This window comes from Penicillium diatomitis, assembly GCF_028827545.1.
Source record: "Penicillium diatomitis strain IBT 30728 chromosome Unknown utg000005l_segment0_segment0, whole genome shotgun sequence".
Taxonomy (NCBI): Eukaryota; Fungi; Ascomycota; class Eurotiomycetes; order Eurotiales; family Aspergillaceae; genus Penicillium; species Penicillium diatomitis.
The window spans coordinates 3,333,098-3,347,564 of record NW_026623177.1 but is presented as its reverse complement, the minus strand read 5'-3'; the positions used below and the strand labels follow the sequence as shown (position 1 = coordinate 3,347,564).

General features: G+C 52.3%; 5 protein-coding genes across 5 annotated transcripts; 4 read left to right on the top strand and 1 right to left on the bottom strand.

Moving 5' to 3' along the window:
• Window positions 1-209: 209 nt before the first annotated feature.
• Window positions 210-551, top strand: N7539_005583 (ATP synthase subunit epsilon family protein; the record flags this gene model as incomplete). The annotated part of the gene is made up of 3 exons (XM_056935185.1): window positions 210-241; window positions 294-408; window positions 477-551. The coding sequence occupies 3 exons, from the start codon at window positions 210-212 to the stop codon at window positions 549-551; spliced, it is 222 nt and encodes a 73-aa protein (XP_056790379.1).
• Window positions 552-1,042: 491 nt separating this feature from the next.
• On the top strand, window positions 1,043-3,765 carry N7539_005582 (N-alpha-acetyltransferase 35, NatC auxiliary subunit; the record flags this gene model as incomplete). Its single annotated transcript, XM_056935184.1, has 8 exons — window positions 1,043-1,142; window positions 1,216-1,283; window positions 1,361-1,501; window positions 1,556-1,777; window positions 1,844-2,299; window positions 2,353-2,610; window positions 2,669-2,767; window positions 2,830-3,765. 8 exons carry the CDS (start codon window positions 1,043-1,045, stop codon window positions 3,763-3,765), a joined length of 2,280 nt encoding a protein of 759 aa, XP_056790378.1.
• Window positions 3,766-5,448: 1,683 nt separating this feature from the next.
• N7539_005581 (uncharacterized protein) lies at window positions 5,449-7,970 on the top strand (the record flags this gene model as incomplete). The annotated part of the gene is made up of 5 exons (XM_056935183.1): window positions 5,449-6,233; window positions 6,337-6,596; window positions 6,680-6,814; window positions 6,883-6,973; window positions 7,031-7,970. The coding sequence occupies 5 exons, from the start codon at window positions 5,449-5,451 to the stop codon at window positions 7,968-7,970; spliced, it is 2,211 nt and encodes a 736-aa protein (XP_056790377.1).
• A 2,231-nt stretch (window positions 7,971-10,201) lies between these two features.
• N7539_005580 (glucan endo-1-6-beta-glucosidase B) lies at window positions 10,202-10,689 on the top strand (the record flags this gene model as incomplete). The annotated part of the gene is made up of 2 exons (XM_056935182.1): window positions 10,202-10,307; window positions 10,529-10,689. The coding sequence occupies 2 exons, from the start codon at window positions 10,202-10,204 to the stop codon at window positions 10,687-10,689; spliced, it is 267 nt and encodes an 88-aa protein (XP_056790376.1).
• Window positions 10,690-11,323: 634 nt separating this feature from the next.
• On the bottom strand, window positions 11,324-12,225 carry N7539_005579 (GNAT family N-acetyltransferase; the record flags this gene model as incomplete). Its single annotated transcript, XM_056935181.1, has 4 exons — window positions 11,324-11,580; window positions 11,635-11,752; window positions 11,796-12,118; window positions 12,186-12,225. The coding sequence occupies 4 exons, from the start codon at window positions 12,223-12,225 to the stop codon at window positions 11,324-11,326; spliced, it is 738 nt and encodes a 245-aa protein (XP_056790375.1).
• Window positions 12,226-14,467: the final 2,242 nt, after the last annotated feature.

The window sequence follows — 14,467 nt, the reverse complement described above, 5'->3', positions numbered from 1 at the left end:
TAAAAGCTTATCTGCTAGCATCCTTTTCCACAGACAGAGGGCTTATCAATGTTGTGAGGTTACATGTTATCATCACGTGGGTCGTGGATAGCAGATGCTTGCACGTGACCGAAGTTCCCGATCCTCCGAACGTCCAGCGCTTCCAAACTCACCCGAACCCGATTTTACCCCTTCAATTGAATCAATCAACTCCGCATCCATCATTCAAAATGACTGCCGCTTGGAAAGCCGCTGGCCTGACGTAAGGTCTCTTGACTCGAATTTGCCCGCGACTCTGCTAACTGTCGAAACAGCTACAACCGCTACCTGGCGATTGCCGCCCGGACGGTGCGCCGCTCTCTGAAGGAGCAGTCCCGTCTCGCCGCTGAGCGCCGCGGTCAAATGGACTTGCGTTTCGCCAAGTGGGAGGTGAGTTGAAAAGTTCGAGCTGGTCATATGTCGGAATGTTGAAGCTGATCGAATTATCATGGAAAAAGAACGGCAAGCAGGGTGACGTCCGCTCGCTCGCCCAGGCCAACAACGAGGCCATCGCTCAGAACGCCGAGAAATAGATACTCCCGGACCTTAGGAGATCGGCCTGAAAAGCAGACGTGGAATTTTTCGACAGCTTAAGGGTGCTTCAATTGGGTTGGGCGCCATAGTTGAATATGGCAGAGGTCATGGGGAGACAATACACCTTTTTGTACATGTGTAGCAATACAAAACCTGTCTAAGCCATTAGACAGACTTTTGATCAATTCCTGAGTGTCTGGCGATTATTTCTTTCGGTACTTGGTAATTCGAGACTAGCAGGTGGTCTATAGAGGTCTCCAAATCGTATTGTACCTTTAGCGTTTCCTCGGCCGGTACTGCACGTCAGAGGACCACACCCAAATTGCCCTTCCTGGCGGACATCCTTTTTTCCGCCCACCTCTTCCCCGCCACGCCCCTCGCGCTCTCCGCAGTTTTCAAATTGAGCCCCAGCACCAATTGCGAACAAGTCCATCCATTGCTCATATGAACAGAGCAGGCAGCATATTGCAGAGTCCAGTAGCCCTGCGCGATGCTGCCGAATAACGAGGTCCGCGTGCCCCTGCCGCGAGCGGCTGCGCAGTCGTCTGCGCCGCGCGACATCACTGCTCAATTTACGCAAGCCGCCTCAAGTACAGCTAAGCTCTAATACATTCCAGTCTTGTGGCCTGAGTCAAGTCTAATTCAAGTTTCTGAAAAATATAGAACTCCAAGTCGGTCAGCTTGTCAAAGATGAGTCATTTACGCTTTTCGAGGCCGTAGGCGCATTGGAGGTGCGTCGGTGGGAGATCGACAGCCAAAATTACACAATCTAGGAACGAAGACTAATGTCGGACGGTCTTGGAAGTAGATTATGGACTCCAAGATGGACAGTGGGTATATTGCACCCGGTGAAGATCATGCGGAGGCCCTTGAGATCAAGTACGACTCACGACAAGATCTAACGGCCGAAGAGGTGGTTGGCCTTATGGATCAGCTTCTCTGCCATGAGGTTCGCTTGCCACCTAAAATTTGATTGGAAGTGTACATGCTCACGAGTATACAGATGGCTTGGCACATGGGTCATCCATTGTCACAAACACTGTTTACATCGATTTATATCGACAAGCTGTTATGGCCGACACCGAAAACGATAGAGGAAGCCCATTTCGATCGCGCCCCCAGCGAGAACCGCCTAGTCGAGCTTGTGCTTCGTGCATATTGTCTAGCATTATTGAAAGCTTGCGACTACGTTCATGCTCGAGTCGCATCCGAGTATTACTATGAAGTATGTGGGACCACTATGATTCTTCCAGTTCCCTTTGCTAAATGAGCGAATTACTGGCGGCCACAGGAAGAAGACTTTGTCACGCAGCTATACAACCGCAATCTGTTGTCCGGGATCGACTCGTCACATTTCTATCGCCTGCTGGACCAAGCGATTGACTGGGTGGAGAATCAGGACACGATTAGATCAGACTTCAAAGATGCGATTCGTAGCCGACTTTGCCTGCGACGGGAGTTCCTCGCCTCGGTTGACCAAGATCTTGAGATTCTGGAGACTCAGTCCACAGAAAGTTTTAAATTGTGTCTGAACCACTTGGCATCAGTAGCCGACACGGTCACACTTGGGAAACCGGTGCCAGAAGCCTTCAGCCTCAAACTTCAACGGAAGCTCGCCAGTACGGTGCCCCCTCGGCCGATCGTTCACATCAAGCAAGAGGCTGCTCTTGAACAAATGAGACGTCTCTGCCAAGACGCAATTGACATGCAACAGATGCTAGACTACCGGGGCCCTAGCAACTTCAAGGTACGTGAGGGAGACGTACTGCAAGTTCGAACCTTACTAACTCATGGTTTCAGACTGCTGTCTGGACGCTGGTCTCACGAAAACCACAGCCATCTGTCTATATTAGATCACTCCTGCAGGCTTTGATCATAAGCGACTCGTCGATCCTTGGGACTGTCCCTGTGCGAAAATATCTGTACGATGATCTTGCGGAGCTAGTCTTGCCTGCGAGTATGCTGCTTCGAGCGAACCTTGATGATGTTGAGCTCCCCTCGGATCCACGGTTCCGGATTGCTCAAGTCATGGATAGCTTCGTGAAGCGCTTCGCCCAGGTTTGTTCAGATGGCGGATGAGGCGTTGCCTACGTCTGGCTGACTGTCATTCATTCAGCCTTTTGTCGATACAATACGCTCTGCCTGCCTTAACCGCTGTCGTGTTCGCCGTACCGTCTGTCACACGGTAGTCGACTGGGACAATCTTCAAATGGAGGTAATACGAGTAAATCCACATCCAGGAAAAGAGCACGGTTGATGCTAATGCATCATGTCTAGGCCGAAGAGATCGATATGCAACTTCAGGGTTTTAGTGCGGAACCAGCACTCCAAGTCCATGGAGGCGATACTACGTTCTCATACCCGCTCAGCAGCTGGACGTATCACCAGAAGCTACTCCAGCTCCGGCTTATCTTGCAGATGGGGTTCGAGCTTTCTATCTATGCCCCGGAAGAACTTCCCGGCATATACTGGTACCTTTCGCACCTCTGCTCCACGCACTTGGGCCATCTCGACCGCATTCGCACATTCACTGTGGCGGCTCGGAAGCGTGACCTCGTGAGTGGCGGTAATGATGCCGCAAAGTCGGCGGCGTATCATCGATCATTATTACACCTCGAACGACTCACGACTCACATCATCGCGATAGACGCGTTCGCCATCGCACTTCACGCGCTCTATGTCCTACTAGCACGTCACGAGGTGCTTCCTTGTGCGGCTAGTCCCCGGGCATACTCTAGCGACAAGCTCCGCTACGAGCTTCGCATGAAACCTTTCCTTCCTATATCGCTGCCGGAGCCAGTTCCGTTCGAGGAATTCCGGCGCGAGGCGACTTTGGAAGGCGACTCGGACACTACTGTCTTGGACCGAGCTTCCAAGGCTATTACGGAAGCTCGCAAGGCGTGGGAGGCCACTCTCGCCAATGGTGCGTTTATTGAAGATGTTGCTTTCTCTTCGACCACGAAATCGGCTCCTCTTGCTATCGAGGAAGACTGGCGTCGTGAGATCAAGGACACGATGCGAGCTTGCATCGGAACTAGCATTGCTATTGAAACAGTTAGAAAGGCCATCATGGGCGCCGCGTCCCCCTCGTCGAGGCAAGAAAAGCTTAGCCTAGATGTGGTGATTCCTGAGATCGGCTCCAAGGCGCGCTGGCACGACTGGTGGGTTGTGCCGCAAATTTCACCAGGGAAAATGTCGTTGGCGACTGGATGAGCTTCATGGAACGGAGCAGATCAATTTTAGAAATCCAAATTCAAAGGATATTTGAAGAGCTCCATAGCTCTTCGAATGCATTTCGTGACGCATTCTTGCCATGTGGAGAAACCCCTGACCGACTTCTCGTACTTGCGATCCCCCATTGTCCAGCCATGCTAGCCTGCCTCCAGCGTCCAGCTTGGAAGTCCCTCTGCTGGGTACTAGTAGTAGGTGTCGATGCGCCAACATGACTAAGGCGGGCCGGTGCACTTTCGCAGTAGATGATAGCGCTTGTCCCTCGTAGTGAATCGCACGTTGGCAAGGTAGGGGACTGGAATCGAGTTCGGTCACTGCTCAATGCGTGGTCTGTTCCTTGTACCACGGAACCTCGGACAAGTGCATCTTCAAGCAAAGCCTGAATCGATCAGTCTGTGAGAAGTCAGTGAAGCGACCATCAGCACAGCTGCGCCCACGAGCGGACGCCCGTGAAGAATCCTCAGTAAGGAGCGATCTTCCAAATCTCGTGACTTGGCAGAGACCCGTCATTTACCCGGTGCCTCAGACGGCTGTCCCGTTCGGGATGACGAGGTGAACCCAAGGAACCGGTCCGCTACGAAGGTTGCGCTGAGATCATCCACTTTTGCCTTCCAACCTTGAATCATCCAAGCTCCACGGAAGTCGGAGCTGCTGCACCGTCGTGAATTCTTGGATCTGCTGAAATTCATCTTGGCTGCAAGGTGAACATCGTTCTTCCTTCAATTTTTCAAAAGCAGTTTTCGAAAGCCATCATCATTCCCCATTCATCTAAAAGCAGTCGTACAAACTGCCTCGTGCAAAGGTACTGTTCAGTGCCCACCACCTTATCCCAAACAAGAAACCGGGTCACTCTTCTCGGTTGGGGAAGCTCGGATCACTTGAAAAAGCGGAATACCGTCCGGCTCCTGCAGGTGAACCCGCGCTTGCGAAAAACCTCAGCCACTCTCTGGAATTGTGAATTTGCGTTCGAGCGTTCAGCTCAGCCTGTACACTCTTCGATTCGTCCAGCTCAGATCCAACCGATTCCACAACGACCAACTTGGTGGGCCGCGATCCACTGCCGCCGACAAGGTATCTACCCGACCGGGCCATCACGATTCATTACGACTCTCGAGAGTAGTCGCAACCGAGTCGACACCGTTCTCTACGCACTGGTGTGATCTCTTCAATCTCCTAATACCTAATTGATCAAACTTTATCGGGGAATTTGGCAAAAAGTGACAGATCTTGCAGCCACGCTGCGTGAACCCCGTTTTCTTCGTCCCAGACTGGTGATAGTCGACGCCAATGGCGGTTCTAGCCCGTTCCCTGTGATCTTGTACGAATCGGACCCTCTTTCTACCAGGCTCTCTTCTCCCTCGCTCCCCCCCTTTGTGCGCAAGGTGGGTGTGCCACTGCTCCGGATCGTAGCAAGAACCTTGAATGATCCACTGGGCCGGTCGCGTCCTCCGTTGCACGACTGCATAGGCGTGGTGAGCGTCTCCTTGGCCAAGTGACAGACCCGGCGCGAGTTCTTCGGCACATTGGCGACATCCTCTTCTCTTGACGCATTATTCCAGGGCCGATCTGCATTGCAACCTGCCTATGCGGTGCTCTCTACACACCTCCGCTCGCCGCAGGCAAGCAAGCACTCTTCGCTCGTTCCACGCCGCGGGGCTCTGAACGATGCCGACGTATCCCATCCGTCGCCGCCGCCCGCGCGATTGCAAAACGTGTCTACCCTGCCGCGCCAGCAAAGTCCGCTGCGATCGCAATGTGCCTTGCAGCAACTGTGTCAAGCGCAACTTTCCGTGCACCTACGGCCGGCCACCTCCGTCCGCGAGGATCTCGGATCCTGCGACATCTAGCGCTGCATCTGCTACGCCGCTACAACCCTCCTACACCTCGTTCGGCATTTCACCTCGTGACGACGGCCCGGTGCCGCTCCCACATCAGGCCCCGCTCACACGCGATGGCTCTTGCGCCGCCGAACAGTCAGTTTCCCCGTGGGATGACCCGGACCTACCAGAGACGATCGACATTTCACAGGAGGAATGGGATGAAATCAATATGAAGATGGTCGCAATGGAGGAGATCGCGAGCAGTCTGCACAAAATGTTCAACATACATTCTGCCCGAAGGAAACCAGATATCGGAGATTCCACCGCGACTTCAGCCACTCCGTCGGATCGAAAGGGCTCTATGCGATCAGAAGGCGTGTACGGTTCCAATGTGATGAAGACGGGCGCCGTACATCTCGGGTCTCGGTCAGCGCTCGTAGATATTTTGGACAAGTCCAAGCGCTCCGAGGACGTGGCGCAGGCGCTGCCTCCGGAGGATCTGCTGGCGGATCTTGCCTTGGGTAACGAAGCCATGGCTTATCCATTTGTTGACCTGTGGTCCTCGGATCCGTTCACCTTCAATATTGCCGGTGTGTGTAGCGTGCTACCAGATGATGAGCAATGTTATAGGTAAGTGGGCGTGAGTCATCGTGCGATGACTGAGCAATATCCTTGGCTGTGTGATGATCGATTGTGCTGACCAGGATGTGTTGTCTCGTTCGCGATCCCGCAGGTTCTTGAACTTTTATCGAGACATCGGGGCAGTCCTTTACCCGGTACTCCCGGACCTTGACGCATTAAGCCGCCAGACGGCCCTTTTGCTCGATGGGAGACGACGGGCGGGAGGGGTCTACAAGCCAGACGCGAATGAACCGGTCAAACCATTCGGCATGGAGTTGCATTTCTTGAGCTTGCTTTTCGCCGTACTTGCCTCGGGTTGCCAATTGTCTGATCTGCCGAGTGCAGACCGCGAACTGACTTCTTGGGTATATAGTAAGCAGTCCAAGCTGGGCGCGAGGTTCACGTGGCCATGACCAGATGTCCGAAGAAACATAGCGCTAACCCGACTCGTGCAGTCTCTTGTGCATATCAGTGTCTGCGGATGTTGAATTACGTCTCACAACCGACGGTTGAGGCGATTCAAATTCTGCTCATTATTAGCAACGTCCTCTCATACAACATGAATGCAGGGGCATCGTACACATTACTAGGTGAGTCATGCCATTCCAGACCCCGGCCCCTCTCTGATCAGGGAGGATTCTTACACTCAGACTGCTAGGCATGACGGAGCGTATGTGTCTGGTGCTCGGTCTCCACGAAGAGTCCAGCGGGTTTACGACCGAGGAGCAGGCCACTCGGCGACGGACCTGGTAAGTTTTCTTTCGACTTCAGCTCGAACGATTGCAGGAGGGCTCACAATGATCTAGGTGGACCATGGCATTTCAAAATAGCCATTTCTCCCTTGCATATGACCGACCTTCCATCACCATGGTCAGCCAGCCTGAGATTCCCTTTGACCGAAAATCGATGCCCGGACATCGCCCGTATTTTGAGACGCTGTGTCGAGTGGTCTCGCTTGCGTTAGAGCTTCTCAAGTCGCGCATGTACCCTGGCCATCAGGAGCCTCGGCCTCACGACATCCGCGAGTATAAGCAACGCATCCTTCGCACACTGGCAGAAGCCTCGCCTCATCTGCGACAGAAAGACCAGTGTCGGTCTCTTGCCGAGCACATCGAGCGCACCGAACTGCGACTTCATTCCTCATATCTCCTTTCGGTCGTGACTCGAGTGTCATTGGATCGACAAGCCCATCTTGACGAGGCTCGCCGAGCCTGGATCCGCGAAGAGTGTCTGAGTAGCCTGGCGAGCACGATCGACGCCTTTGTGGAGCTGCATGAGATCAACTCTCACTGCTCTCGATCCTGGATCAGTCTTCAACGGTCGATTGCGTCCGCCTTCCTGTTGGTGACCAACGACGACAGCCCTCAGATCTGGACTCTAGTGGACCGTCTGGAGAAGGTCCTGTCCGACCACGTTTCCGCAAATGGCGAGGCCGAACAGAATGAACGCACCGACTCAGCCAAGCATCTCTCCTCGTCGTTGCGAGCTTTGCGGGAGATTCGCGTCTCCTTTCGGAAACGACCCCTCTTGCCGCCGACGCCCGAGTCCAGGCCCGTAGCATCCCTCAGTCATACCCAACCCTCACCGCTCACGGGGAATGGTACATCGGTGTCTCCATTGTCAGCACCCACGACACATGCACCGCCGGTTCCGCAGGTGGAAGATTGGCACATGCGCAATATCCTTGGCCGGGTGTCTGATGTCATGCTGTTCCCGAGTATGAGTGGAACCGGTCCAGTGGTGTAACCACAGCGTCGTCCACAGCCAGCAGCCACTTTTCTCTCTCTGGTCCATTCTCTGGGTCCACCCCCAAATGATCGCTTCATTGTGTCAAAGCGTGGTTGGGACTCTGTCTATTGTACGAAAGCGATTCATGATCATCGCCTTTCATTTTCCGAGTTCCGTGTTGATGCAGCACGACATCTGCAGAGGTCGTCCTTCAGCTGCCCATTGTTCACATTTCACGTTCCATTTCTTTATTTTCCACCCCTCCCCCCCCGTTCCATATACCCATTGTGGCCCCTGAGGTAGTTAGTGCAAGTTTTCCAAATGGAACATCCATGTCAAGACTTCTTCCGTTCTGATCAGCCCCGACACCCCAGTATGCGACACTGATCCCGTAGACCCCGCTTCACTCAACTCAGCCCATCTTCCTCTCGAATCGCGCTGCGGCCGGTGTCATCACATTGCACATGATGACACACCGGTCTGCTGCTGCTGCTGCTGCTAGTCACTGAGTGGTTATAAGGCATTACACATGCCTTGCCGAAAAACAATCCAATCCAACCCGCGATCGGCAAAGAGACAGCCCAGCAGAGGGGGGAGAGGAGGGACGTCCACGACGGTGAAGTTGTAGGAGAAAGACACTCCTTCCGGAAGATGAGTGAAGAAGCAGCCCCGGCGAGAGCAGAAAAAGGACGCGTGGTGCCCGCCCCTGCCATTATGTCCGTGGTGCCGATTTTCCCAGCTGAACCCCCGTTCGGTCTGCGTCAATCGTCACTAGTTTCGATGATCCTTCGATGATCCCACTCAGGCGCGCCCCCTTCCAACAGGTGTCAGAAACCCGACTGGAGCTAGTGAGGGCGAACTCGTGATGGCCCGGTCTGGGCTACCGAGGCAGACCGTTACAGGAGAAGATCTCGCTTCAGAGGCCCGTTTTGTGTTTTTCGCAGCCGGACTGGGAAGCAATCGTCCTGTTTATCTTCCCATCCCCTCTCTTTTGGTGTTGTTTGTTCTGAGCGTGGTGTAGATTCCATGGGACGATAGTCGTGTGTGACATGACCATGGCGCAACTCTACTCACTGACTCTCTGCCAGTGATTTTGCTTTTGATTTAATCAGACTGTAGTGGCATCCAATTGCGTCTTGCGTTCGACAGCTCAAGGATGCTGCCTCGCCCTGGTTGGGAACTTGGGGTACTTCTAAAAGAGGCGGACCAGTCTTTCGGCCGGCCGGGCTTTTTCCGGGGGTTTACCTGGAGGATGATAGGATCACAGGATGGTACTCGCGTGCGGGTCTCAGGCTATGAAATATGTTCCATCGTCAGACTGGAGTCACTGGACTGGACGAACTGTTAGCTTGTCTCACCTGGATTTAGGGTCGGCAACGGCCGGGGTTTGGGTGTGGCTTGATGAAGCAACGGCGTCAAGTGGTAGGAGAGACGAAGTGGGACTCGGAGCTGCATCAAGTGGTCTTGTTCTGGGATTCGGGCTTTGCGATTGTCCCAGGCCGGAAGCTGCGGTCGGGATTAGCTCGGGGCCGGATGTCATGTCTGCAGCGATGTGCTGCAGAGTCCAGCCTAGAATCACGTTCTGGGATTTCGGCCGGCACGAGGGAGGCGCAAATGGTTAGGGGCTGGGGAGGTCCTACTGCTATGGAATCATGGATCCTATAGTACCTCAGTACCTTACATGAAGAGTTCTATGGTAACATACTAAAGTTCCACCGACATCATTGTATAGTTGGGCTATCGCAGCCGACGGCGGTAGGTGAGGTCCCTCACCTTGATCATCTTCTCAATTCTTCCGAAGCAACTGCATGTGTGACGATGGGAATCTCCATGGCAGTGATCAACTGGGAATCTTGTAAAGCCTTCATAGAGGTCCATTTTTGGCAGGAGCAGGTGGCCTGTTAATCCAAACGGCCATTCATCTCTCATACCATACGTGGTACTCGTCTTACATCCATAGAACAGCCAAGGGCTATCATCATGGGCGGAAGGGTCTGGGCAAACGACAGCATTGGGGATCATTCACTTCTCACGCTTCCGGTTTCAATGCTCGGCCCGCTGGATCCCCCAGCATGATATCAACGAAATCGTCAGCCACGGACTGAAGACGATTCGTGTGCAGGTGGGAATACGGGCTCAGCGAAGATTTGGTGGATGCTTCATCAGAGCATTATCTTCGGGGTGGCCTCAAATTCGGTAGAAAGGTCGGCAGTGAGAGTACCTTCGCGATGCTGACATGTACATCCATCATGGACCACGGCACGCACGGTGCCTCTGGTGCGCAAACTGCCCAAAATGCATTCACGGCTCAGAGTGCCCCCCAAGCGAAATTTTACAAAGATAACCAGTATCCGAGTGCGCTCAAGTTCCTCGAATGAATGACGGGAGTTGATTCGTTCGGTCAACGAATTTCGCAACGTTGGTATGCTGGAGGTGGTCAATGAGCCTGTGCAGGAGAATGACAAATCTAGCCACATGCGTCAGAACTACCTACACGATCCAAAGGCTTTCGAGGTAGGTACCACAAGGCTCTTTATCTAGAGACAACCGGAACAGGGAAGCTAATCTGTTGAAAGAGCGCATTCGCGCGAATGAGACTAGTACCGGTATCGACAAGAACGACCACCTCCACATAGTCATACGGATGATGGATCAGCTCTGGGTATCTGAAGATCCAACGCAATACATCAAAGACTTGTATTCCGCCGCTTACAATGATCACCAATCCCTCAAGTGAGACACAAACGTCCAAGTCTCCCACGATAGCTACATCCAGACTTTTTGCAATAACAGGCGTGACTCCAAGACCCCGAGCCTTGTCGAGTAGAGACTCGTTGTTGCCAATGACGCGGAAAAGACATCGGACTGGAATCCTAGCACCCAGACTGACTTTTACTTCAGTTGGTCTGCCGCGCAGGTCCATTCGTACAAACATCAGCATGGCTGAGTCTTTTGGACGTGGAAGACGGACCTGAGTGGTGATTACCGATGTTTTTATCAAGGTATGATCGATGCTTCTCACATCGGTGGAGTTAAAGTATTCGAATTGAGACCATGCTCATGTATGCACAGGTGTGGTCCAGAACGGGTGTCATTCCGAAGAATCTTAACTTTTGGCCGAGCGTGTGTTGAACAGAATGACTGGAACCACGCTCTCCTCTTAGCCGTGTGTAAATTGCATTTTTGATCAATTTGAAACTCGAAACACATTTCGATATACTCATCATTCATGCTCGATGCGAAGTGGGTGTCAAGGCCGAGAGACCCACATCAGTAGGGCCAAGTATGAGTTTGTCTCGCCAACCTGAAGTTAGGATGATGCTTAAACCTCCAGGAAAACGTAATAAAAATGCCTTTAGGAGAACAAACATCTAAGCCGAAGAAGACGCTTCAGCCGTAGACTGCGAGGGCCACCAAATCATCGCCCAAAGAGGCACTCCGGAGCCTTCGCACTGCAGTTGAGCCTGATCGTCGACTTTGCCCTTGCCCAAGACGATTTTCTCGACGTCCTCGAACCCAAGGGACAGATATAGCTTTCGTGAGTTTGGAGTTGTAGCTTCAAGCCATATTGGAAGATTCTCGAATTGTGCCTTCCTCATATAATCTTGTATGATGGCCCTTGCAAGTCCTATAAGAAGATTAGTGAAGGATTCTACGCGTTCATCGAAGGGTTTTCTCGAACCTTTGCCGCGATGCTCGGTTTCGGTGCCGATAGTGAATATGTAATAATATCGCTGTTGACCCCGAAGACCAATCTTCTTCGCATTATCGGTCATGCCCAAGAAGTTGGAGAACAGTCGCTAGGATTCGGTGAGCACTGACAAAAAACTCCACGAGACACACCTTGAAAGATTCTCCCATTGCACCCTTCCGTACCTTGAGACCAGAGAACCCCATTTTCCACAACACACCTCCAAACCCAGACGAGAACAATGTCCACGTATTATCGACTTTCTTACCAGGTGGAAGGACCACGGCTGCGGATTTCCAGCCGTCGGCCTCTGTGATCACCGCGTCATTCAGCAAGGCTGACTTGACGAAAACAGACCAATAAGTCGGTAAATACGCATGTCGCTCTTCTCTGGACATATCAAGGAGCATGTAAGCAATGACCGGGTCGTCGCTAAATGTTCGGCCATTAAGTTGCGAGACCTGGTCAAGCATATCTGCGAACCGTTAGGTGATGTTCACAAGATTGTCCAATAATGGCCTTTCCTATCTCGTAATGCATACCATGCTTGCCATGAGTGAGTGGGATTGCAGAGTGGGCCATGGTCGATTCAATACGGTGTGTTTGGTCTGAGAGGGCAACTCGGGATATTCAAGGTAGATCTTGGCCCAGTTTCTTGGCCTAGCTTCTTGGCAGCAAGCTTGGCTCCTTTAAGACATACTAATTAGTTAGGTTTATAAGTTGAGCGTAGGATGTCGCCGGCCGATCTTCAGTTCCCGGGCTGAGTGGAGGCGACTGAGTCACGTAATCGTTCCTTATGTAAGCCAAATGAGACAGACGAGGGCCCGATCCCGACACCTCCGTCTGACCTCCCGCCATGTACACACCTCATGTGCCTCACCGTTGGCTGGTTAGCCAGCAGAATCACCTGTAGATTACTAGTATGACCACCAGGGACGGTTAGCATCTTGTTTGGCCAGCTCTATCGGATTCCTTTTTGGATTTTTTTCAACATCTTGGCATATGAAAATTACGGAGTTCAAGTATGTGCCTGGCATGGGGTCAGTGGTAACTTAGCTCTAAGCTCAGTACCTTAGTACTATAGGCATGACGACAGGCAAATGAAAGCCTGAATTACAAGGAAACCAAGAATCCACGGGGCTGCTGCATGTGATGGACAGAGTGGTGAGAATTCTGCCACACACAGCTTGAGAAATTTCAGCGTCCCAAAAGAGCGCAAGAGGCTGTTCTCCTCGTTCGTGACGCCTTCTTGACCTGTCAATCAAGTGAGCTATACGTAATTGTCATGTACTGTTTACATCTGCGTCAAGAGATCGACGTCTTTGCTGAGCTCGGATAGAGCTTGATTACCTACCCGAAATAGCTCTCCAATGGTAGGTAGGGTAGCTTGGGAAGGATGGATGTGGATATCGCACAGCAGAGTTGTGGAGCCTTCCCGAGCTGTCAAAACGATGTGCCGGGTCAACACCAGATGCCCGGAAGTGTGACGGCGATCAGGTTCTGCCATGAACGGAGTCAGCACCTCGTCTCACGCTTATACTCGAGACGCAGATGGACGAAGGCGCATCGTCGTTCATTATTATTCTTCAGGTCCAGTTGCATCTCTGAGCCAAACGCAATGAATGAGACTGATCAACCAAATCCAGGGGAAAGATCAGGCATTGACAGGCTAGCTTCCGCTGCCAGCCACATGCGAGCTCTTGTCCAGTGAAATCATTTGCTTCAAAGTGACCAGTCGATTCTCATCTCCTGTGGGTGTGTATTTCCCATAGGACTCTCGTAGTGCTCCTCGGCGGAGGTGACTGCCAGTGAAGCACCACCAAGCTCAAATTACGATTTCAACCCAAATTGGTTTACACAAAACGCAGATAGCCTGTTCACCACAAGACCGTGCCTCCGCCGGCCTGCACCTGAAAATTCTCCGTGTTTCCATTTCATCTTTCAATCAATACGACAAGTCGATTTGGCAACAGCAGGACTCGGAAACATTGAGTGGAGAGCTGCAGTGGAGGATTCATTCGGTCTCTGAGAAACAGTCACTCAGGATTCATCGTGCTTGTAGTGGGAAACATGCGCCGAGCCGTCCACAGTCCATCAGCTCTATACCGCACTGTTGTCAGTTGTCGATCTCTTTCGGGTCTGTCAAATCGGCTTCTAGAGTCTAGTCTTCGCGAAGAGGCCAAGTGAAGCGGGGTGGCCCCGGCAAGCGGTTACTCCCGTCCAGATCTAGCTCTGCTTAATTTGCCGATTTCAATCTTGCTATGGAATGTCTTCGTCCGTGAAGACTTGAAACTTCTTCACACTCAAGCAGGAAAGTCAGCATGTCGCTGAATGGCACATGGTCAGGTTTCAGAAGCTTGCCGATGCATTCATTGGCTGCTGCTTCTTTGCAATCTCTTGCGCGGAATAGACCTTCATATTCCAGCTCTTACGCCAGTGGCTGATTGGATTCAAGCACGAGTACTACTGTTACCCCCTTAACTGCTGTTGACTGATCCGTACCACAGGCTTGGTGGAACGCCCATCTGCCACGCTATGTGTAACGTTAACATTGACAAGTTGGCTTCTCGAAAGGGACCCATATGCACTGTGGAGGGTGTGTTGGGTTGGGCACTTCTCCTCTTGCGAGGTCTTTTATCCTCGGGCCATTGTTGACATTTTTCCCGAATGGGATCAATGCTGTACACTGCCTTCCGCGGTCTTTTGATTTCGACTCCTGACAATCGTGGACGCTGAGGTCCCGCGTTAATCTTGAGCATCTGGGTTTATTTGACCTTGAGACCTCGAGGAGCTCTGAATTTGAACGAGTCCTTTGTTGCTGAAG